Source organism: Lepisosteus platostomus, chromosome 3 (genome assembly GCF_059453375.1).
Source record: "Lepisosteus platostomus isolate fLepPlt1 chromosome 3, fLepPlt1.hap1, whole genome shotgun sequence".
NCBI lineage: Eukaryota > Metazoa > Chordata > Actinopteri > Semionotiformes > Lepisosteidae > Lepisosteus > Lepisosteus platostomus.
Window position 1 is genome coordinate 41892686 of NC_142613.1, and position 26418 is coordinate 41919103.

Genomic DNA, 26418 nt, shown 5'->3' on the forward strand with positions numbered 1-26418 from the left:
ATTCAACATAGAGGCAGAATGTTAAGATGACAGAATCATAATTACCTGAGATTCCTGGCTCCACTCAGCCCTTTGTTTAAAAGAAGGGATCTCCCAGATAGTTAGCTGCCCTGAGAAATGTATTGCTGCCAAAAGGGTCCCATCAGGTGACAGACTCATCTTAAGAATACCATCCTATAATACATGTTTACAACATAAAAGCAATACATTTGATATAACAGTATTAGTGAACCCTCAGTACATTATTTATTGTTCTGCAACATTACATCAATACAGATTCTTATAAAATGCTAAGGGTATTTTGTAGTTTACAAAAAACAGCACAGTATACACTTTCGCCACAAAATGACTTCATAATGCTTAATAAGTCGATGAAAAAGTGATATTCATGAATAAAGCACTGATTTACATTGACAAACGGCACTGCAAAATGCAGCTGCTGGAATTTTACTGGAGATTTTTCCAAGCAAATTAACTACTGCTACAGTAAGTAAGCACAGCTGTGTGTACTCTAGGCATTCTGCTTCACAGTGTTTGCAAAACATGTAAAGGAACAAGCTGTGTTAACTTCTATGCTGAAAAATAAAAAGAAGGAAAAAAGCAAAACGATTTGACTGTGGAACCTTCTTCAGGTGCCAAAAGCACATGGAGAAAAGAAAGTCAAAACGATGTGCTTTTCTTTTCTTTTGACTTTTCAGTGGACAACTGACCTTGTTCTTTGCAGCTCACACACTGACACAGTTCCTCACTTAAAACCAACAAGCTGAGTATTTCTGTTTTTCAATTCATATAAAATTATCTCTATAGCATGTTTAGGCTGGCTGTAATCTCTCTCATTCAGTTTCCTCTCAAGCTAGTTCCAAATTTCAGAGTAACTGAAGTCAGCCAAGAAAAATATGAAGTTGTGAAGAACAAGACTCAATGCTACTGTATATTCCAATAAGCAAATAATCCAGAACCAACTACAGAAAAATACTGTTTTATTTTGGTGAGATCTAAAATTACAGCTGACTCACTGTCTTCAAACAGTGTTTTTCAAATGTTACAATGTTGCAATGTGTATGCTGTTTCTAGGATGTAGAGGTCATCATCTGCAGCTATGATTTAAAGTTCAGCTGAGGGCAAGACATGGGAGATTTATTTTAATAAAACAAGCAAGTAAATGTGATTATTTCCAAATAAGGATGATTTATAATTATGTTTAAATTAAGAATTAATATCTGTGTATGTCTATTCCCTTAATCAAAGTTGAAAGTTTCTATAATTTATATAAAATGTTTATTTTTACTTTATTACTGTACCTCTTCAATCCTTTGCCTTGAAAAAAATCTCATCTTTATCTTTTTAAAGAATCCTCCTCTCTGTGTCTGCAAAACAAGCAAAACAAAAATTTGAAAATGAATCACATTTTTCTATTGAAATAGAAATACTCTGGATGCTAATCATAGTGGAAAAGTGGTGTCGAAGATTTATATTTTTAGGATTTACATATTTAAAGATGTATAGAATCACATTTGATGTTTACTGAAATTGACATTATGTAACATTATGACACATTCTGTCAAGCCCTAAATCAGTCTAGATATCTGAGCAGTATATAAAAATAAACACAATCCTCATAATTTAGCAATATTAGTAACAGCATGACAAATCTGTAATCTATGTACAGTATTTAAAACTTTATCAATGGGCTCATGCAATCACAACAAAGAAGGTATATAATCAGTGCAGTGCTTCTATTTTATTATCCATTACTAGAATTCAGATTATTATTAGCTTCGCTACTGCTTTTCAAAAACAAAATAAACATAAAATAAACTTTTTGAAGTATTGCATTAAGAATAATCCCAAAGATGTAGTGGCTAGAGATTAAAATGACAGTTTTGAAATAAAGTTAATAAAGAATATAGCATTTTATAGATGTCATCATCAAATGTCAATATAAAAAATGAATCCACATCATATAATTCAGATCTTTCTAGATCTCTAGCTATTCTATGAAAAGGAAGTCATTCAGTTTTATTTTTACTTTATTTGCCAAGACGTACAATGGCCACCTAGTACCTGACAGATGTCTTAAATCACTCAAAACAGCACATAGCTCCATATGTGGAAAGTAGCATTTCACCTTATTTCCACATAACTGTGGGACACCAGCTGTAACCGATTCCCAGATTCTGCAGTAAATTACGTTATTTATCCTGCGTCTTTTATTTTGGCCAAATTCTGAACATGTACCAAAGTGGTAAAGAACCTCCTACCCAGCACAAATCTAAAACATATGAGAGAGATGAATTATTCAACAGTACTTACATAACCCACATCATCCTCATAGCTGGTGACTTGTTTATAATAAGGATAACCCGACAGAGCTCTCCAGGCTGTGAGACCACATCTAGTTGCTTTAGATGCTTCATTATCAGTGGCTTCACAGCCTCCAACCAGCAGCAACCTGTACAACCACAATTTTCACTTTATTAAGTAGAGAAGAAAAAAATACACAAAATGGGTTTTTGACAGTCTTATCAGCAGGCAGGCACAGTCTAAAGGACTTTAAGGTCTCTTTAAAACCATTTGCATGGCAAGCTTGTAAGTTAGGCCTTCTACAAAAAGCTCTCATGCATCCTATTGACTGCAAAGCCTAATGTCTTTAGATGAGGACCAGAATCGTGGATTTTCATATTTTAATCACTGACATGCTGTGTGGCCCTGAGGCAAGATCCATTATCAGCTTGTGATTCAGCCAGGCTCAGCACCACATATGGGCAACTTGAAAAAAGAAATTGCACAACAACCTTTCAGTACCTGGGGCTTTTCACTTGTAAATAAAAGAAGGCTCTCATAAGTTAAACATTAAGTGCCCTACAAATATAATTAAAAACAAAGTAACTAAGCAGGCAATAAAGTCTACAATGCATGTAAGTAACAGCTTTTTATATGGTATAAATGCACTACAGATGTGGCAACATCCATTAGAAAAATACTAAATCATTCAGGTTCCAATTATGTAGAGTGTTAGTGTTGTGTGTTTCCTGAGAATCTTACCCATACTGAGTAAGAAGCAAGACGTGTCAAAAGATTAAACTATTTTATATTCTATAACCTTCTAAGGAGCAATGAAAAAAATAACATTGAAATAATAAAGGAAAGTGCTTTGGTAGGCAACAGGCCGGATACAAAGGATAGATTATATACAGTGTCGAGCAAAAGTATTTGGACCCCTGCAAAGTTTTCATATTTTGGTGCTTGAAAGCTTGTGGTCATGATACTTTAAAACAGACATTAATATTTTTCACATACTGTACACAACACACAGTATTAAAACTAAAAAATTAAGTCAAAAGCTAATTACTATGAGGAAAATGGAAAAGTCATGATGGCAAAAGTATTCTAGCCCTTTTTTGTGGTAAATTAATTTGGGTTCACAAAATTATTTCAGCAAGCCACAAAATTAGTAAGCAATCATAGCGGTTGACATGATCTCAGAATAAATATTCCTATATCTCTAAAGTCCCTCAGTCAGTAGGGATTTCAAGCCAATATTCAACCATGAAGACAAAGCAGCTCTCAAAACAACACAGGGATATTTTTTTATAAATGCACAAATCAGGATAAGGGTGTAAAAACATTTTAAATACAGTTAATATATATTTAAGGTACATAAAAGACAAAACTGGTTTAGGATGCCATCATGAGAACCACAGTGATTTTGAAAAAATGTCCTTGGGTCAACAATATTTCAGTTACTTTACAATAGGGGCTTGTAGGGAAAAAAACACATCTAAAACCCCACGTGTAGTTTACAATGCACCTACTGAGACAACAAATGTGTGAAAATAGGTTTTGTGGTCAGACAAAATAAAGATTGTGTTTTTTGCTGTAAATGCAAAGTGTTACAGTTGACACAAACCAAGCATAGTGCATTTCTCAGTCAACACCACCCTTACTCTGAGGAATGGTGATAGCAACATATTTTGCATATGTTATGTTATAGTTCAGCTTCTCATTAGTAAGAATTAGGAAGCATGTCAAGTCTGAAGGGAATATAGATGGAGTGAATTACTGGCAAACCTAAGAGGAAAACTTGCTTAAAAGGATGAAAATTTACCTTTAAGCAGGACAATGTTCCAAAAGCACAAAGCTGAAGTTACACCGAAGAGGGCTTAAAAATAAATAACTGAATGTACTTAAGTGGCCCACTCAAAGTCCTGACATGCATCCCGTTCAGTTTTTGTGGAAAGACTTGAAACCTGCTGTCCATATGCAAACCCCAAGCAACTTAAGAGAGCTTGAGCAAATCTGCCAGGTAGAATGAGCAAGAACTAAGTTGATGTGCAAAGTTGGCAGAGACTTCCTCAAAGTCTTGCTGTAATTTCTGAAAAAGGTCCTTCCACCGAATACTGAGTTCATGGGTCTGAATACCTAAGCTACCAACAGATTACATTTTTTTCTATTAAATTTTGCTGACATTTACTGTACCTTATCTTACTCTTAGACATTTTCAGTTTTAGCATTTAGAATTTGAATAAAGTATTAAGAACATTTCTTGGAATTATTTTGAAATTTCCCAAATGGGACAACACAGAATGTATTAGTCTTGTTTTGTTTTTTTAATTACTGTATAAATATGTAAAACTTTTTTTCTAAGAGTGTAAATTAATAAGACTGTCCAGATATCAGGAGATGTATTTGGCTCTATGAGTTAAGGCAATAATTACAAAAACAAAATAAATAGCAGCTAAGAAAATCACAGAAAGTATAAAGTGCAATTTTTAAAAACCTTTCAACTACTCCTGTTTTTACACAGTGGTAATAAAAATGACGTAATGATAGATAAAATGCAAAACCAACAAAGGAAGCTCTTTATATCTTGCTTTTCTTATTCCTACATACTAAGCAAAGCTGGAAAACTTGGACTGTAAACCCTATATCAAACATTCTGACAAACTAATAAAATATTGAATACATACTGCCCCCTTGTGGAATTCAGTATTTAATTACGGCTGCTGTACCTGCTGACATTTTCATTACTGGGTGAACACTGGGGAATGTACATATGAAATATCTACTGCTTTTCTATGTTTTTTTTTTATATATATATAGCTAGTGCTCACATTGGAATACACAGTAATGTGTATTATCCATCCTATCATTAGCCTCAGAGACAGAGACATTCATGGCCAAGACACAAGCAGCTTGCACAGAATGCTAGAATATATATAGAAAAGATCAGTACAAATCCTTATTATGACAATTTTCAAAAGATAATAATGGTACGAGAAGATGAACACTATTTTGTCTTTTACACATCCACCTTATATTAATACAGCTTTAAACCAGTGCACTGCAGCATAAACTCATCGATGCAGCATAATGGGAAAGGAAAAAAAAACTGCTGGGAAGGATAAGGAGTCTGACTGAGAAAATGATTTGTATGGTGAGCAGAAGAGATTAAATTAAAATTAACTGCATCCTATTCAGTCTAATGTAGTGTGCCATCTGCCACACAATGTTTTAAGAAAACTTAGCACACAGATGAATGTAAAAATGCAGGATGTTTTTTCAAACCACCACCACCGGTTACTAAGGTGAATCTAAAATCCACCTCAATGGCAGAACCACAAATCTTATAAATGCCTGAAATACCAGATGTTTAATTTGCACAATACTTTTAACATGCATACTGTTCTAATACAAGCCCTTGCCACATAAGGTCTTTTTACCCTTGCCGACTGCTTTTATTAATCTCAAAATATAATCCTGCAATTTTCTAAAGAATTACAGGGAATCAGTTTCAGCAATGCTTGGGTAGCTTTGTCTAAATGAATTACAATAATCTGAATTATAGATCTTAATCATATAGTGCCTATAGAAAGTCTATAACCCCTTCAACCTTTATCACCTGTTGATGTGTCAGTGCCTCAGAGTTCCATGCATTTAAATGAGGATTTTGTCCCTCTTATCTACATACTATATTCCACACATTTAAGAGAGAATATGTTTTATGGGAAAAATATATATTAAAAATACAAAAGTGAAATATCATAATTGGATAAGTCTCCACTGAGTTAATACTTAGTGGAAGCTTCTTTGGTTCCTTTCAGTTCTAAAATCTGTCCAGTTAGGTGTCTACCAACTTTCCAAGCCTAGATTCTTCTATACATAACTGTTAAGGGCCTGTCAAGTCCTTTGATAGCATTTAATTTTGGGCTCTGGTCCTTCAAGGACATTAACACATTTTTTATTTCCCTATCCAATCGAGTGTAGCTTTGGCCACGTGCTTTTTGTTGCTCTGTTGTGGAAATACCAACTTTAGTCTCAGTTTTAGGTTTCTTGCAGAGGGCAGCAGGTTTTTCTTTGCTCCATTCATTTTCCCTTCTACATACGGAGATATGGTCTAGTCCATGCTAACAAAAAGCATCCCCTTAACATGATGCTGCCACCACTATGCTTCACAATAGGGATGATGTTCTTTGGGTGATATGCTGTGTTTGGTTTGTGCTCTGCATTTAGAACACAATGTTTCATTCTAGTTTTGTCAGACCACAAAACATTTGGCCACGTTTGCAGTATCACGTAAATACTTTGTTGCTATTTTTCAGCAACGGTTTATTTCTTCCCATCCTGCCATACACGCTAGAAATGCAGAGCGCTTAGGATATTTCCCAAGTTGCGTATGGCCACTTGTTAGCATCTCTGATCAGTCTCCTTCACGCTCAATCATAACGTTTGGAGGTATAGGCTGATCTAGGGAGGATCTTGCTGGTGCCGTACACCTTCCACCTTCCAGGGATATTCAACGCCCTTGAAATGTTTATACCCATCCACCTGTCCCTCTCCACAAATTTGTCCCAGAGGTCTTTGTAAGCTCCCTGGTGCTCTTGGTTGGGTCTTTGCTTTAAAAGGCACTACCCAGCAGAAGGATTCTTCAGGGACTGTTGAATTTCTGCGGAAAGTCAATGATTCACTACATTTGAAAACAGGTGCAGACCAATTAACTTGGCGTGTGATTCTGAATTATGGATTTCATTTGAGCTAATTTAGGATTGCTATTACAAGAAGGATGGACACTTATCCATCCAAGTTATTCCAGTTTTCATTTTTAATTTTCTAAAAAATTAAGTCATATTCAGTTTTTCCTCCTAGTTTTTCTTTTTTAATTGAAATTTATCATACCATAGAGATCTTCAATTTGAGAATTCAGGTTTTGAAAATTTTTATTTGACAAAATTGACATTATAGGAATGAGTAAGAAGGGTGGATCCTGAATTCTTCTTCAGGACACAATACACTCATATATAGTAGATTCATTGTTGTGGCTCAATGTTGTGGCTGAAAAGAGACTTTGAAACACAGGGAGAGTCACATAGTCATTCATCAGTGGCTGACTATGGGATTAATCAACTGTGAATTCTAGAAGGTGTGGGTTGGGTTTAGCACCCATCCTCACTGGCAGAGCATTATTGAGACCGGGGGGCATCCTTGGCGTGCCACGCACCAGCAAACCCAATGACCTGCTAGGCACATGGAAGCTTGCATTGCTGTCACAGCTGCACTACTTCTCATAACAATGCTAATTCTCCCAGAGGAACTTTGTTATCTGGAATGTGAAAAATGACAGATGGCTCTCAGAGATGCACATTATTGATGATAGCATTCCTTACCCACCATCCTCCATAGAGGCACAAGGACTGATTATCAATAACCACATCAAATTTTGGTGGTAATAAAAAAACATAAAAATTCCATTAAAAATTATGTTAGGGGAGGACATATACAAGAAATATTTAAAAGAAAAATAATAACTAGGAAGGATAATCTGAATCACAAAGAAAATAGCATGCAAGGACAATACTCTTTCAGTGAATGACGGATGTCATGCTGATATTTACTTAATGCTTATTTGTTTTGGTTGCTCACACCTCAGTCAAGGGAAAGGAATACATAGGAACATCATTAAAAAAAATGAAGACTATGCCCGTACATCTGTCATACCTTGCCAAAGCCTGTAGATTAAGGCAGAAATATTTCCTCTCCTTCAGCATTGAAAGGTGTTATCTTACAAATGTTTATTTACCTGTGGCCATGGTGGTATATTGCTGATGTAATTCCATGAGAATAATGCATTCCAAAGCTGAAACTATGGTTTTCTTGGTAGCTCTGGTTGGTCCCCACACTGTCAAAAATAATAAGAATACATAATATTAGTAGTAACTGAGTATAAAAGTGTGTGATAATTATTAAATCAAACATATTGGGGTTAAATAAAAAAACAACAATTATGACACTATGGCAATTATGATTAATCATGTGGTGTGGCACTGCCACTGTGAGCTATTACATGGGCTATAAAGGCCAAGAGAGAATAATCAGTATTTTATGAGTAAGAAAGTTGGATCTTAATGAGTAAGCAGAATGATGAGGCAAAGTTTGACAAAAGCTATACACCAGCAATAGCCTTTATTGATGTTGTACCAAAACGTCATCAAATTAATTGTACTTAATTAAAATGCACAGAAATTATTAGTATGTGGAACAGAAAAGTTTCAGATGATCTGGAAATGTTTTCAGATCCTAAAATGTTGGAAGGGAACGGAAATTAGGATTAATTTAGGAATTTATGTTTCTAGATTCAAATTGACTAAATGTATTATGCTTTTTAGGAAATGGTTTATGTGTTATAGGATGAATCCCTGCTTAGTATCAACACATCATTAAGAGATAATACATTAAATGTTTCAATATATGTGGTCAAATAAAGATTAAATTGGTTGAAGGCAACAGTTCTATTTGCTTAATTTCGTAGCAGCAACATACAAGCACAAGGTTATTTCTGAAACTAAGGACAGAGAACAGAAAACAGATTAAAAAACTATACAGCTGAATTTTGAAAAAAAGTTTAATTGATATCTCAATAAGTCCATTTAATTAGGAGCTTAGAACAAAAAAAAACATGAATGAGGCTTGCTACGCCAAGGGTATCCAGTTCCAGTCCCAGAGAGCCATAGTCCTACCTATTTTTAAGCAGCTTTAAATGTTCAATGAGAAGAGATCTAGAAAGCATTTCAGCTTCTCCTAATTAAACCAACAAAATTTAAAATTTAAAACACACTAGCTCTCCAGGGCAAAGCCTGGACACTGCTAAGTCATATAAAGTGCAAAGACAAATGATTTAGATTAAGAGGAACACAAACTTGCAGTTTTTGGATTGCTCGATCCATTTGAGAATATTTACAGAGAACTGACAAAGGACCACTTACACGAGTCCTCTTACCTGCTCTCTTAAGGAAATTATGTTGAGATTTCTATTAATTCTATGAATGCCTGTGTCCTGTGTACTGCATTTTAGAATTAAATTTAAAAATGTATTCAGTCTTTCAAGTTTATATTTAGATAAAAAACACACAGGGACTATACAGAGTATCTAACTTTGCTGCTAAGTGTGTTAATTCATAGTTAAATTGTCTGTTTTAAAACATTTGTACAGTATGTACCAGATAAACATCTTCAGTACTGTCTCCTCAGCCTCTAAAAATACCAATTATTTGACCTTAAAATTATACACACCCACTAATGTGGACTGATACTTGCACTTTCAAGTACTGGGCATACAGTACATACTGTGTGTTATAGAATATCTCTGGAGACAATTACTCGGGACAACATGGTCCACCAGTGCTGTGTTATTTGTGTGAAAAAAAACACAACAACAAAAAAACAGCTTTAGTATTCAAAAACAAATTTAAATTCTATGAAAAAAAACTTTGGTACTTCAAAGACCACCTTTGTACAGTATATAACAAAACCAATCTATTGATATGCAGAATTCCCTTTAAAAGCAAAGATTGCCACAGAAGGTCTTAAACACGTAATACTTACAGATGTTACAGTAAGGATGCAAAACCAAGGATTTTGAAAAATCACTTAACATACACGAATCCCTGCTTGATATTCTTAGACAAATGTACAAAATGTACTCTGATTAAATGATCCAGGTGTCTGCATCCCACAGTAACAAAATCTGACACAGAATATGTTTGTCGTCACTAGATAAATTAAATACAGCCTATTTACAGAAATGTTAAATGGTTTTTAGTTGGTTTTAGTTCTAAATGGAATTTCAGGCAGTGATCAATATATGTAGGGGTTACATTCCTGAACTTGCTACAACCCAAATTCTATGCAAGTTGGATTTTTGTAGGTACTGTATAGGATTTTTTAGGCATAATGAACCTAACATTTACGATAAAACCTAGGCATCAGAGACATGATTCAAAGTGTTTATACTTTCATTTTCTTACCCCTTTATGCGATATAGGGTCATTGGGGATGATCCTATCCCATCAAGCAATAGGTGCTAAATGGGGTACACCCTTGACAGAACCCCAGTCCATTGCAGGGCACATACAGACACAAAAATCCACACACACTAGGGCCAATTTTTCTGAAGAGCCAATTAACTTACTGTACCAGAACATACAAATTTCATGCAGCTAGAATCCCAGGAATTCAAACCCAAGGCCCCAGCACTGCGAGGTAATAATGCTAACCACATTGACACCATGCCTGTTTATCAGTTATTACAAACTACACTTTAGAAAGAAGAACAAAAATAAAATCTGTTACGTAAAGGAAACTTAGACTAAAACATATTTAGGTGGCCAGGTTAACATTATACCTCAGCTGGGTATGGGGAACTAGAATTCTCAGCTCAAACAATCTTGCAGGTTTTACACTTACCTTAAATTGGCTTTTAAGTCTTGAAAAAACAAACATGAATGAAAAACATTTTACTTTATTAATTTGGGATAAGATGTCTCTGATGGAAAACATTTCCATATTCATATTTTATTAACTTTATTCTGTGGTTGTAAAATTGCTAGTTATTAAAAGGTTCCTAAGGTTTGTTACCAACCTAAAAGTTAATAGAAAATGAAAAATAAAGCAGGAATACTGTCTATATTTTTGCTTTGCTTTTTTAAGAACATTATTTTAGCTAGCACATTCCTAGGTTATGGTCAGAAGGATCATTTTCCAATCCAAGCTCCTAAATACCTCCAAATATCAAGTAGATAATTTGCTTAACTGCACCAATATAGCCCTTTTCCTAGTTGTTAGACATTTCAATTCAGAATCTTAAGAACCTTCATTGGACAGCAGCCCTCTAGACCAACTGCTGGCCATCAGCTCCATAAACAAGCAAAAACAAAACAATATGGAAATATTAACAGAATTTACAAACATTCACAGCATAACTAATAATGACTGCAGCAAAACCAAAGAGGCAAACTAATTCAGTTTAGCACTGAATAATCTATACATCCACTTCAAATAACTTCAAATAACATCCACATCCAAAACAAGGTCACAGTAAGCCTAATGCTGTAAACAACGGACGCCTGACAGGATACACCCTGGATGAGACGCCACTCTAAAAGGCACACAGATGCATATGAGCTCACTCTCATATGAGGGACAAGTTTTGTTAATTAAATGTGAAAATAAGCCTTTTGATTGTCATAAGAAACCAAAACACCCAGTAAAAATCCAAGCTTCAGCAAAGAGAACACTTCAATTTCACATAAAAGGCTCCTCGGTCTGTAACTGAATCCAGCAGTGCCATGTCACTATGCCAGCCCTAATCCATTTCATTCAAAATATATGCTAAATTTAGAATTCCTATTCAACTAGTCATGACATTCATGCCACTACTTGTTTTTCTGAAACAAAAGCTTCTATATTAACAGATTTATTGCAGAAATCTTTCTTTAAGTGTTTGTGCTTTGTTTTTCTTTTCATTTACCTGACAAGGTAACTCTTAAGATGTCCTCGATAATTAACAACAAGTAGCTCTGCTGACCACTGGGCGCTGGCTGTGCACTCCAAAAAAATTAGGCCTGCCACAGCATAGCTCAAGTCACCTGAAGAACTGGTAGCCTGTGGGAAAAAGAAAAATCAACATGCTGAAGGGTAAGCAAATTTAAGTTACACAATGTTGTGCATTGACTGAGGTTTTATGAGGTGGATTAATGTTCTAAGGAAACTCAGGGATGACGACTCCCTGTGATTTCTGAAGGCATCTTCTAAATATACTGTCTTCCATGCATGGGTGAGGAAGCACAACAAAATTTCTCTCACACGAAAAGAGTGAGGATGGGATTCATAGGAGTATAGACAGAAAACCCTAGAAAGGCTGCTAGAGAAATGTACATTTAGAATGAAATTTGTTTTTGTATAGACATTTCTGTTTCTCCTTTTGTGGATTGTTTTTAAATCATTTACCAGGGCAGTCTCTTACAGAGTGATCCTTGCATTCAGTTTGGTATTAAAAGGTAGGATTGGAAGAAAGAACCCTTCAACAGAGGCAAATGAGCAGGTTTTGTATGTGAATGCAACTTTAGAACTTACACAACCAACGTGAAATATTTGTTTAAGATGCAACCAAAAAAGTAATTTAATCTCAGATCATCTTCATGGAATACTTCAGGTTAGGTTCTAGTACTGTAAATCCATGAGAATATCAGGAACTTTTTTTTATAATAGTAAATATGGAAATGTAAGTATTATATTAACTGTTAATAAATTTGTTGTAATGTAATTTATTAATATTTACATTGTATTCATATACAGTGCTATATATACAGTATATATTCATATCCCAGTCGAAAACAAACAAACAACGATTTATACATTTTGATAATGTACTGTAAAATTAGCAGCATATGCTAAATAGCTAGATTTGCTACTATAATCTTAGTAGCATTGCACACAGATTATTTTTTCATTGTATCTCTAATTTCAGCTAAACTTGGAGTTTTTCTAAATGTCCTGGTATATATTCCATCCAATCTAGAATTCAAAGCCTCCAGGAAACACAGATGCAAATTACCCCTAAAAACTAACATACGCTTCACCATATTTCTATGTGGGATTTTCTACAGGAATATCAACTGTTTTGTATCCAACATAAGGCTGATGCCTTATGCCTTGTCTACAGATTTCAAATTCTGCTATATTACATTATAGGACATAGTTCCAATTATCATTCAGATGTAATCTGGTAAATTTGAGTCACCTCTTTTAGTGGTTTCTCCTTTTACACAAACTTTTTGTTGTTCATCTACACTTACACATATTTGTTACTAATCTTATAACAGTTAATATACTATGGATTCATGATCTATTATGAGTTAATGTTGCTTACCAAACATTTACAGTATAAAGAACCTATATAAACCATTATAAACCACTATAAAGAAATCCACAGAAAAATGAGAGCAAACACTAGTTAACAAAATAAATTAGTATACAGAAATACAAGTACCACAGAAACTCTGATTTGTCAGAAGAAATTCTTGTACTGACAGGAATATTAACAGAGGCACAAATAAAAAGACCATCTGCCTCAGACTGCCAGTATTCAGTGGTTATAAATTTTAATGAGAAGCCTCTGTACAGTTTAATCTGCTTCAGGCTGATGTTTTCAGTCTCATTTTCATGCATTAATCCTGATACAAAATAGGTACCCAGACTATTCCTACAGTATACAGTGCCTTGCGAAAGTATTCGGCCCCCTTGAACTTTTCAACCTTTTGCCACATTTCAGGCATCAAACATAAAGATATAAATTTTTTATTTTATGTGAAGAATCACCAACAAGTGGGACACAATTGTGAAGTGGAACGAAATCTATTGGATTTTTGAAACTTTTTTAACTAATAAAAAAATGAAAAGTGGGGCGTGCAAAATTATTCGGCCCCTTTACTTTCAGTGCAGCAAACTCACTCCAGAAGTTCAGCGAGGATCTCTGAATGATCCAATGTTGTCCTAAATGACTGATGGTGATAAATAGAATCCACCTGTGTGTAATCAAGTCTCTGTATAAATGCACCTGCTCTGTGATAGTCTCAAGGTTCTGTTGAAAGCGCAGAGAGCATCATGAAGACCAAGGAACACACCAGGCAGGTCCGTAATACTGTTGTGGAGAAGTTTAAAGCCGGATTTGGATACAAAAAGATTTCCCAAGCTTCAAACATCCCAAGGAGCACTGTGCAAGCGATCATCTTGAAATGGAAGGAGTATCAGACCACTGCAAATCTACCAAGACCTGGCCGTCCCTCTAAACTTTCAGCTCAGACAAGGAGAAGACTGATCAGAGATGCAGCCAAGAGGCCCATGATCACTCTGGATGAACTGCAGAGAACTACAGCTGAGGTGGGAGAGTCTGTCCATAGGACAACAATCAGTCTTACACTGCACAAATCTGGCCTTTATGGAAGAGTGGCAAGAAGAAAGCCATTTCTCAAAGATATCCATAAAAAGTCTCGTCTAAAGTTTGCCACAAGCCACCTGGGAGACACCCCAAACATGTGGAAGAAGGTGCTCTGGTCAGATGAAACCAAAATCGAACTTTTTGGCCACAATGCAAAACGATATGTTTGGCGTAAAAGCAACACAGCTCATCACCCTCAACACACCATCCCCACTGTCAAACATGGTGGTGGCAGCATCATGGTTTGGGCCTGCTTTTCTTCAGCAGGGACAGGGAAGATGGTTAAAATTGAGGGGAAGATGGATGCAGCCAAATACAGGACCATTCTGGATGAAAACCTGTTGGAGTCTGCAAAAGACCTGAAACTGGGACGGAGATTTATCTTCCAACAAGACAATGATCCCAAACACACAGCAAAATCTACAAAGGAATGGTTCACAAATAAACGTCTCCAGGTGTTTGAATGGCCAAGTCAAAGTCCAGACCTGAATCCAATCGAGAATCTGTGGAAAGAGCTGAAAACTGCTGTTCACAAACGCTCTCCATCCAACCTCACTGAGCTCGAGCTGTTTTGCAAGGAAGAATGGGCAAGAATTTCAGTCTCTCGATGTGCAAAACTGATAGAGACATACCCCAAGCGACTTGCAGCTGTAATCGCAGCAAAAGGTGGCTCTACAAAGTATTAACGCGAGGGGGCCGAATAATTTTGCACGCCCCACTTTTCATTTTTTTATTAGTTAAAAAAGTTTCAAAAATCCAATAGATTTCGTTCCACTTCACAATTGTGTCCCACTTGTTGGTGATTCTTCACATAAAATAAAAAATTTATATCTTTATGTTTGAAGCCTGAAATGTGGCAAAAGGTTGAAAAGTTCAAGGGGGCCGAATACTTTCGCAAGGCACTGTATAATCTGTTTTAATCCATAAAATTATTACCGGAGGAATAATGAAAAGTTCGCTCCCCATCAGGTCAAACACCCTCACTGTCCCTGTGCTTTCAGCATATGCAAGAAGTGTGCAGTCATGACTCCAGGCAACTCTCCTCCACTGAGGATTCGGATCTTTAGAAACTGTGGGAACAATAAAAAAAAAAATGTTTAATATTTCAAACAAACTGCCATCTGAAAATCTTAAATGGTGCCCAATTAAAATTTGAAATAAGTGATTTTTATGTTGTCTCTATTTTGTCAAAATGTATCAATGTCTTGTTTTCAAAATTCAGCCCATGGACAAACGTTTTCTTGGGATTTACATACTATTTTTTTCCAACCATCACAATTGTATAAAACAGTAGTGCCCCCTTCAGTTGTTTAAGCAAAAAATGTTTCAATCCAAACTGGAAATCTTCTCATGTAAAGTAAAAAATTGATACAATCATAGCTATCGTTAATTCATTCTGTGGTAAAACTGGGAAAATAATCAAGATGTGCAATGTGCATAAACAGAAAAAGTTTCGAAAATCACAGCAAACCTGTTTTGAGGAAAGCACAAAATAACATATAAAAGGATTTTTTCCCAACCAAATAAAAGTAAAATGTATTATCAAATTTTGCAGTTCCCATGACAACATACAACTTGGGCTGTAGGGCTGCAACCAGAAAAGAATAAAAATGAAACATGAAATGCAACTGAGACTATCTATTCAAGACATGTAGAATTCCAAGACTATATATCTCAAACAAGTGAATTAATTTATGATAATTCTCTTTTAATGATTTGCACTAGAAATGAATGACAGATTGAGTCAAATAAAAAAGCCACCAACTTGGATAATGATCTGGCTAACATTATTACTCTTTTAAATTCAGCTGTAGCAAATTCATCAAAATCAATGACAAAGTACAGTATTCTAAGATAAATATGAAATACTGGAGTGGATTTTGAATTTCAAACTTTCATTAATCTCTCAGTTTCTTTTTCTCATTTTTCATTATGACAAGCTGGAGTAATGAAATTAAAGTGACCTCTGCAGTTGACTTCCATCCTGTAATTTGCCTCTCATTTAATTTTACTTCAGCACCATACTGTATCCAAGTATCAAAGCTAAACATTAACACAGCGCAAAGGGATGAAGATAAACCACATCAGTCACACAGCCCTTAACAAATCAGAAAGGTCCAAGTTAACAATGAGTGATACAATATGAATTCCACATTCACAGATGTGCTACAGTATGTATCCAATCAGGTGAATGAATTAACGGGAAAACAAAAAAAGGAAAAGGTGATATGCTTTCAACGGGTGCAAGGAAGGATACACACCAGACAGGTCATCAGTCCATCACAGAGCAGACACACACTCAAACCTAGGGCCAATTTTCCCAAGCCAATTAACCTACGAGAATGTTTTTTAATAGTGGGATGAAACTGGAACCCCCATAGGAAACCAGTACAAACATGGGGAGAACATATATCTTAATGCAGATAGCACCACAGGTCCAGAATTCAACCCAGAGCCCTAGAGCTGCAAGGCAGCAATGCTAACCCCTGGTACCACCAAATCAACCACACACGTACAGTATCAATCCTACATAATACTTTTTTACCACTAAACATAAGATAAGTGGACCTTTGTAGTTTTGGTTTCAGGGGAAAAGCATGCTGAATGATGAGTTTTCCATCCCATGATTCATTCCATCCTCATTCTATCATTCCCATAAACACTGACCTTTTTAAATCCAACTCTATACTCTATAAAATAGAACACATATCCACTGAAAGAAAATAAGGGGATGGATGGCTTCATAATCACTACAGGGTGCAGGGTCTAAAATTCTATATGTTCTAAAATTTATAAAACGAATAAATCATTAAACAAGACTCAAAATGTTAGGATACCAAAAACATACAAATGTGGAAAATATGTTTCGGAGGTAATCTGGAATGAAAGAAGTAAAAAAATAAATCGCTATTATTGTGTCTTATCAAATCACTGTGGCAATTAATTTGGCCGCATGCTTAACTGTGAGCACAGTAGTTCATTAATTACTATAACAGAGTTCTGCATCCTGCATGGGCTCTGATTAACTTCCAATCATTTTGCAGCTGGTTTCTAATTAATTATCTGTCAGCAGAGACAACCAGGAAACTTTGCATGAAATGCCATCTCAGTGCTGCATTAACTCAACCAGCACATTTTTGCGCTGCAGGAACAAGATTCACACTGCAGGTTTACACAGCATCAGCGAAGCAATTTATTTTCTTCTGATGTATGCATAACTTTTCGACATCTGAGAACTCGTTATTTCTAAATAAATTAACCAGTAATCTTGCTCTAAAGAAGGAAAGGACGTTTTTCAAGAAATATTCAATGACAACATTAAATTAATTAGAAATAGCAGTTTTAACGTCATTACCTAATCTGAAACCAGTAATTTCTCATGATTTTTTTTTAGACATTCTCCGCAAATAAATTGTCAGACTAATTAATTTACAGTGGAACAGGTAGCCCATTTTTTCATCTGGAAAAAAGAACCTTTATATTAAGTTCCAAAGGAAAAAGGCAACATTAAAATAATAATTTAACTGAAACATTACCTTGACATTTTCCAATGACTGAACCAAAATCATCTCTTGCAGATCTAAATGTTTAACAAGATAAAGTATTAGATGAGCAGAAAAGAGCAGTGGTCACAATTATTTTGCCAAAAAATAATGCAGTCAATACCGTCTAAACCAGTAGATTTTCTGTCTAAACGCAGATTTTTTACATTAAAAATCTACATTTTTACCACTCAGTACACCTCCTGTTGGGTTTAATATGCTTTGTTTCTCTTTATACTATTATTTAGAAACCATACTTTAACAAGGTATTGTTTTTGTTATTACTTCTTAAAATGAAACAAGGAATACTGTGAAATAAGTAAATCAGCATTTCATTCTACAAAGGTGACAACAGCAATTAAAAGACCATTACATTAAATAAGACAACTCTCAACCAAAGTATTTATTCAATTATATTTCATTTAATGTTAATTTCATGTTTGACTGGATGTTTTGAAATTAATTGTAAATTAAATGCAGAGATATAGCCATCAGTGGCAACATATTGTCATATATGAATTATAAATACAACAAAAACATGAATTCCACATCCAGGTTTCATATGATAAGATAAGATTTTATTGTCCCGAGGGAATTTTTATATGGACACCCAGCACTCCTGTACATTTAAATACAATGCAAAAAAAAAAAAGAGAAGAAAAACATTGCACATTATACTATTACAAAAAATAAGAAAAACATTGCACATCATTCTATTGCACATGTACAGTATAACACATAACAACATGTAACATTTATAACACATCACAAAACATATTGCACTCAAGTGGGTTGTAAGAGTAAAAATTGTGTTTATCCTTGACATTTGCGCTGACAGCTTTAATGGATAGTGGAACAAAGGAATGTTTGTATCTGCTTGACTTACATTTGGGAACCCTTAAATGTTTGCCAGAAGGAAGAAGTTCATATTCAAAGTTGAGGATGTGGAAAGGATCTGATATAATTTTTCCTGCCTGTTTGATTATGGATTTATCAAATTGTCTGCAAGATTGTCTGCAGGGAGAGGTGCTATTTCACACCCATGACCTTAAAAGCTGTCTGGATGAGGCGGGTAATTTGCGATTTAAAATGAACTGATAGATTACCAAACCACACTGAAATACCATATCTGATAATGCTCTCGATTACAGCACGGTAAAAGAGCAGCATCACTTCCTGTCGAACCCCAAACACTCTTAGTCTTCGCAGGAAATATAGGCGTCGCTAAACTTGATTTGCCATTACACTCAAATGTAGTATGTGCAAATTAATAGCAAAACAGCAAATTTCACCCAAGCACCAAATCTGAACTCAAATAACAAAAGGCAACATTTTCCAATATTCTGTGTTTACTAATATTATTAATGTGGTGGTCACAGGTAACGAGGGTAATATATGGGACACAAAGAAGGAGCTAGGAGGTTTATAGTACTACTCATACTTGTAATAGGATTATTACATGTGATAATATTTAGGACTGCAGACTTGCTAACTCCAGAACGAATGGAAGCAGGAATTACACTATTACACCGCCAGACCACAGGGCTATACAAAAGAGATTTGTTCAAAATCACTCTCTTGGTACAAGACCTTAGCTCTAAGGCGGTGCTCCTTGTTATCATGTCCCTACGTTTTATATGCCTTACTTAAGGCTTTGGTTAAAATATTTTAGATGGAGTCTTTCAAGACAACTTAAATATATCAAGAGAAATATGTATGCCAAAAATATTAAGTCACATCGTAGCAAACAAAGGTACCCTTCATCTGACACCTTTTTCTTAACTAATTCATTCAGAATTTTATGTTGTTAATTGAAATGTTTTCCTTTATTGAAAAATTACCAACTGTAAAGATGGGGCGGGGATTACTAAATTAATGCAACTCTTTACGTCAAGAATATTTATGTGCAACAGTTTACTCAATGGGAAAAATATAACTAGTGAGTAACAGTGAGAGTGATTTTTTAAAGGGTATTTACCTTGTGACTGTCTAATTTTATTCAGTATTACTGACACAAAAGATATTAACTGAATCCTAAAATTCCTGCTTGTGAATCTACTGATAGCACTCTGAGGCTGACACAAGAAGGATAGTAGTTTTAAATGGATAAACTGTGGGCTGAGAGTATTAAATGTACCCTGAACTCGGGTTCAGGCAACATAAAGTACAGCAATTTGGTTATAGTACATTCATATGTCGGATATTTTTTCTTTAACACTTCAAGTAATGTGACACTTTAAAATTATATAGTATTTTTTATTCATTTCTGGTTTAAAGACTTTGACGACGAATGGAGCTCATACAAGACAGGCTATATTTCACTGGCTTTTAATATATTTATGAATGTTTCAAGAAGTGTTTATAAACAATACTGTAAAATGGCAGTGAAATGAGAAACAAATTATACCCTCCAAAAGTATTTCAATCCATCGAATGTGATAATTGTTATTTATTAATGACAATGGTCAGACTGTTGAAAACTTTGGAAATTAATAAGTATGCAGAGTTACTGTTCCATCCAAGAGCAGCAAACACAATAAAAATGTTGATATGAAATGGGTTTTAGCAGCTGTAATTCCTCTTATATGATCTTTCAAAACATTGCTTTTAAATTTAATGAACACATTGAGAGAAACTGATTTAAATGTCTTAAACAATATTCAGACTTTTTTTCATTTTTTTGCTGCCAATGTTGTGTTTAACTTCTTTTTATTAATGTTTTCATACTGATAGTTAGCTGATGTAAACCAGGAACGTCAGGCTATTAAAAATAAAGGAGTAGAACTGGCTGGTTAAAATTAAGATTGGTATGCTATATGGAGAGTTACACTGTAAAGCGTTATGCAAAATATTTAAATAGCTTTTAGTTACTCACTAAGAATCACTAAGTATTAGCTTTTTTCCCCATTTACTTTCTGAACACAAAAAGCAGAAAGAAAAACACCAAATAAAAAAGCTTTTCTGATAAAATGTCATCTGAGAAAATGAAATCCATAGCCATTAACAAGATACATACTGTAAAAAGAAAGAAAAACACCTACTGCTTCTGTTTCTAGGGTTTAAACAATAACCTAGTTTGCATGAAATAAGATACTTAATATGTACGAAAAATTGACTAAATAATTATGCCCTTTCCTCTAGAGATTATTGGTGCTGTAGTTGATAAGTATAAAACTGAACTGTAAAAAATAATCAGTTACCTGATTTCCACACACTGATCTTGTACAACAGCCAGCAGTTTTCCATTGCTATGAAAGGGAGTAGATTGATTTACTTTTAGACATTCTATGAGCCATATAGAACATATTCTGTTTACAAATTACAAACCAACACTTTATTAAGACTTAACAAATAATATGAAATTTAATTTAAAAGCATAAAAATATATAAATAAGTTATCTTGGAGCTGCCCTAAAAAAGATCATTATTCTCACAAACACATTTTTAAATGTGTAACCCTGATTAATAAGCCTTAATGTGTGCACTGTAGTACAAAGTTAATTAAGATTACCTTGCAAGAACCAGCTGCCAGTTAATTTCTTTACTGACAAGACGAACAAGTCCGGGAGGCAGAGAACAACTTGAAGGACTATATATTAGAAGATAAAGCATTTATATGTTAGAAAACCATATCTGAAAAAAGGTCAACATAAGGATAAATAATTACCACTTTTAACTGCTGAAAAAAGGCATCACATGCCATGGGCGATACCTTAATTAAAAGGCACAATTACTCGAGTTTAAAATATTGAGTTAAATAGAGTGTTGTTATAACCAGCCTGAACACAATTTAATTAGTAAAGTCTTTGTGAAGAATAAGATTAATTATTTTTCCCTATTGGATTCTGGTCACAGTTCTACAGAACACCAAAGTGAAAGTGTTAAAATAGGTACCTTTTTTGCCAAACAAAAAATTGTCATTACACGAAATATAGAACAAGAAAAATCAAATACAAAACTTACCTGTACCAAAGGTAACTCAAAATAAATTTAAATGGACCTACAATAAAATGCAAGAATAAAGGTTAAAATCTGAAACTATGATGATACTTCATATATAACTGTACTTCAAGTGATAACAATAGTCCTCTACTTCCTTTATCAGTCAGCATCATTGTATGTACAGATCCTGTTTAATAATTGTAAACTTTGTATTACAGTATGTTAAACATTAAACTGATTAAAAAGTAGGTATATTTATTAAAAGCAAGATTTCTCAATTGTAGAAAAGTACACAACCTTCCACCTTCTTCATGAATATTTTAATTATGCATAAATATTTTACGCATCAAAGACTTTAACTTGGTAACTTACAGTGGGTAGTGGTTTTAATGTGTTTGTTCTAACATTATAAAGCTTATATGCTGTACATCATAAAAAGTTATAATGTGTTATCCTTTTCTAAGAAAATGTAGTAAGAACACCACTTGCTGTTATTGTAAAACAATATAAGTTGTACTGATTTAATACCACTTGATAGTAATATTAATATGGAATCGTGTAACTAAGAAGCTAAAATATCACAAGTGGATGTTTAGGAAACATTTTAACATTTGCTTTTTTTTTTACTTTTATTGTCCTTATAGTGGTTTTGGGCAGTTGACTGTAATGTAGCGCACTACACCCAGGCGGTTCAAAGCCCGATCTGAGAATTACTTTTGGTTTGTTTCTTACATAGTCGAATACATAAAAATACTCCATTATAGCTTGTTGTTGGCTCCGGTGTGAGAGTGTGTATCTGGATGAATTATTATAAGTGATGGTTTTGTGATTAATTTGTGATAAGGAATTAAACATTTCACACATACTTTGAAACCATACGGCTTTGGAACAGTGGGAGGTGAAATCCAGTGGGAGGAGTTGGCGGTATTTTGATTTTCCAGCATGAACCGTATTCTCTACAATAGTATTAACAAGTTTCAGAATTATAAAAAATAAGCCTTTGTTGAATTTGCAGGAGAGACAAAAGGTACCTTTTGAGAAGTCGTGCACTGCTTGCAAATTGTGATGATTTTGCAAATTTTGATGATGTTGACAAACCGCTAATTTTGGTTGAAGAATTTAAAATCTGTACTGTAGCTTTAATTGAACAGAAAGTAACCTTGCTCTTACAAGCGGCTCTGTTAAGCAGAGTTTGTTTTAACACCCCGCATCCTTTTAAAATAGTTTTTAATCAACTTTGTCTGTCCAGGGTGGGGTGGGGAGTGGTGTGGGGTTGGGCATAGTGATGGAGAGTGAAATAAATGACCACCAGCACTACCAGCATTTTCACTTTCCCCAGGTGCAAGATGATAATGCGCTGGCGGGCACCAAGCAATCCCTCCCAAGCTCTTTCAGAACACTTTAACAATTACAGCAGATATTTTACACCTGAAAACACTTTTTTTTTTTAAATTTAATTGGAAGTGTTAACAGGACGCACAGTGAGATTACTGAGATGGATAATTGTAGTAAATATGTTGACAAATATCTGTTTTTTTGCTTTCACTAGGCAAGATAAAATTCTATCCAGTTCTGAATCATCTACATGGCGTTGCCCCCGTGAATTTTTTGGGGAAGGGGTCACAGTGTGGAAACCATAGAGTTTACTTTTTATAAAGTATATAAACTTAATATAGTCAGGAGCATGTAAAATCCTTTCCAAAATAACCGCAGTAAGTGACCGAGTGAAAGACTTTGATGCTTAAAATGTTTATGAAGAAAGTGGAATACTGTTGTGTATTTTTTATTTTAACTATCGTTTATGACGTTCAGAGACATAATGCTCCTCTTAATGTTATGCTCAGCTACCAAACTTTAGTTGTAAAATTCCATATTAATATTCCATATTTAGCAGATTTAAACATGAACAGTAAAGAGAAGCAATAGTTTCAGTAACAACCAATGTACAAGTGCCATCTGTCCGTCATTTTGGCCAGCCAATCACATACTGCAGTAGGCTGTAGATGTTTTCCAGTGGTACAAGGTTTTACAGTGCATTTTGAATGGCTACATCTGTACATAATAAAGCAAAATTAGACAAGCATACTACATACTTTAATATTTTATCATGACAAAAGGATTGGCCTTTACACAAACTATATAGTTTTTTAGTTTAAGTTTTAAGTTAGGCAGTGGTGAGTGCACCGTAAATGGTAAGTGGTAAGTGTCAGTAGTTTTACAGACAAATAAGAACAGGAAAAATCCTTACTAATCTTAGGGAAAGGATACAGTGTGGAGACAAAAAGGAACAGTAGAAGCTCCAAAGAACACCACTTCATTTGAAGAATTTTGAAGTTATATGAGTTAGAATAATAAAAATGTAGTTCCTTAGGAAGGAAAAGCTACTCTGCATTTTTTTAAAATGTTAATAATTTTACAGAATGTGACGGTAAATAAAAGCAAACAGATACATAAGTCCTTAAAAGATCATAAGATATATGAGGTGTTTCCATACCTGTTACTGCCTTTGTAATCAGAGATGAACTCTGCTCTCTGTTCCCTCGCAGCTATAAAAAAGGCAAAAAAGAAAATATTAATAAACATAAGTAGTTCAGGTGGTGAGCTGCATCAGCATGAGTAGGCTGAAATGGGACCAATAATAGGTTTAACCCCTGCTGAAAAGAGATAAAAAAGGAAACGTTTCAGCTGTGGAGTGCCCACTCAGCTTCTCTCCTGCCTTTTCCACACTCCCGCCTTTTGTTCTCCCATGCCTTATTAGCGGTCTACTATCCTCTTTTTCTCACACCCGAAGAAGGCTCCACAGACCTTGTTTCCCTTCTTCTCTTTTCAGCATGGAATAAACCTATTACTTGTTCCTTATAGATAAACATATGCATACATATCAGGACATATAGAAATCAATACAGTGTGTGTTGTTTTAATTCGCAAAGGAATAAGTAAAGTAATATCCCGATTAAATAAAATATATCGTGCATAGAAAACTTTCAAAGTGTATCTATTTTTTTATTTACAAAATAACTAATACAAGTACCGTATCAACATTCGGCATTTCAAACATTAGATTGCAACAATCTACTTGATTGTCAACACAATTACAGTACAGAGCCACAGCTAACAGTAAAATAAAATGTGTCTAAATCTAAACCAGGGATGTTTTGTTTAAAAAATAAACTTCTCCAGCCCAGCACAAACACAGCTATGAAGGTCTGCCCTGCTTGGTGATAACTTTGCTCAAAAGAACATAATCCATTCAAGGCCTGACATCAGAGTTGGGCTACAGCAGAGCGCAAGCTGCAAATCATAGGATTATAAAAGATCATACACAAAACAAACTACAATGATGTTTTGAGGTTTTGTTAGTTCGGAAAAGGTTCACAAATCCAACACAAGAAAGTTCTTAAAACTTGAGAGTCAGACAAGAAGAAGAAACTACACTGCTATAGTTTATAAGCAGGTAAAAAGACCACTTCTGAACTAAACATTTGAGGTAATACAGATACTGAGGAAAATAAAATACTTTTGACTTTGATGATTAGAAACAATACCTCAGATGGCAACACTGAGCTTCCCCTGATTTAATATATAATTCCATGTAAGCAGTTGTAGTTCATTTTGTCACTTTTCAAGGAGACTTCATGTAGTCAAGATGGTGGACTCCTGTCTATACAAGACCTACTAATTTTCATGACACATTACCTAATCAAACTGTAAATATAAGAGATGCTTACAAAGTTATGTGGTCTCTTTAAACAGCTCTACAAGTAGTCTAAATACCACAGCTCAACATGAAAACTACTTGTATTAATAATGTATTTCCACACTTTACATGCACTACATGCTACAGTACTGCATGACACTGTTCTGAGTTCACTGTAATTGTTCAGAGATGTGCTCAGAGATAGCTGGACAAAGTGCTTCCAGTAGAGTTTCACTACATTGTGCTAACGATAAGGAGTATGAGCTATATACTCACGTATCTTTCCCAGGGAACAATGTATTTGAACAGTAAATGTATACTATATACTATATACCTATTTTGCTTTCATATGGTATGACATGCTTTACTCAACACAAAATTACAGGTAGATTGATGGATGAAATGCAAATTGTTATTTTTTGAGATTCTGCAAAACAAAAAAAAAAGTTTTAAAAAAACAAGTAATGCAGATGCACACGCACAAAAGTTAAGCTTGTAGCAATTACTGTTGCATGTTTTAGTTAAGAGTTGTCTCCCGTCATTCTGCAATACACTAGTGCTACGTGGCTCACCTGTCACTGTCTGTACGCTTTTATAATTACATATTAATTATAAGGAAACAAAGCCTTAAAGCCAAATATCCGTCCTTCAGTTTTCACTGACCTGAGTATCGGTCTCCGGTGGCCACTCGCTATTTATGAGTAAATCGTAGAGAATGTTCTCCTCTTCGTTCTCTGAAGTGTTTTTGCTAGCCATGTCTGCAGCGGAGGACATGATCCTACGTGCATCCACCTACGGTGTCTGGAAAGGCACAAAAGACATCGCGGTCCACCGTTTTTAGTAGTATTTTAACAAGAAAATAAAAAAAAAATGTTTGCGTTATGTTATTTTCAAAAAACATAATTTATTTTACATTTTCTTTTTCAGAACATAATTTCTAAAGCTTGTTATATTAGTAATGTTTA

General features: G+C 34.7%; 1 protein-coding gene across 2 annotated transcripts in view; it reads right to left on the reverse strand.

Annotated features, from left to right (window-relative positions):
- Positions 1 to 26271, reverse strand: part of nbas (NBAS subunit of NRZ tethering complex) — a 277731-nt gene extending 251460 nt beyond the window's left edge. For both annotated transcript variants that reach the window (XM_088625619.1, XM_088625618.1), the window contains exons 1-12: positions 26117 to 26271; positions 24251 to 24302; positions 21778 to 21814; positions 21326 to 21403; positions 21015 to 21062; positions 17809 to 17852; positions 15209 to 15342; positions 11804 to 11937; positions 8078 to 8176; positions 2314 to 2452; positions 1302 to 1367; positions 46 to 174 (exon numbers count right to left, since the gene is read on the reverse strand). In XM_088625619.1, the coding sequence (XP_088481745.1) occupies positions 46 to 174; positions 1302 to 1367; positions 2314 to 2452; positions 8078 to 8176; positions 11804 to 11937; positions 15209 to 15342; positions 17809 to 17852; positions 21015 to 21062; positions 21326 to 21403; positions 21778 to 21814; positions 24251 to 24302; positions 26117 to 26227 (1071 nt within the window). In that variant the 5' untranslated portion in view covers positions 26228 to 26271. The remainder of the gene's footprint in view (positions 1 to 45; positions 175 to 1301; positions 1368 to 2313; positions 2453 to 8077; positions 8177 to 11803; positions 11938 to 15208; positions 15343 to 17808; positions 17853 to 21014; positions 21063 to 21325; positions 21404 to 21777; positions 21815 to 24250; positions 24303 to 26116) is intronic.
- Positions 26272 to 26418: the final 147 nt, after the last annotated feature.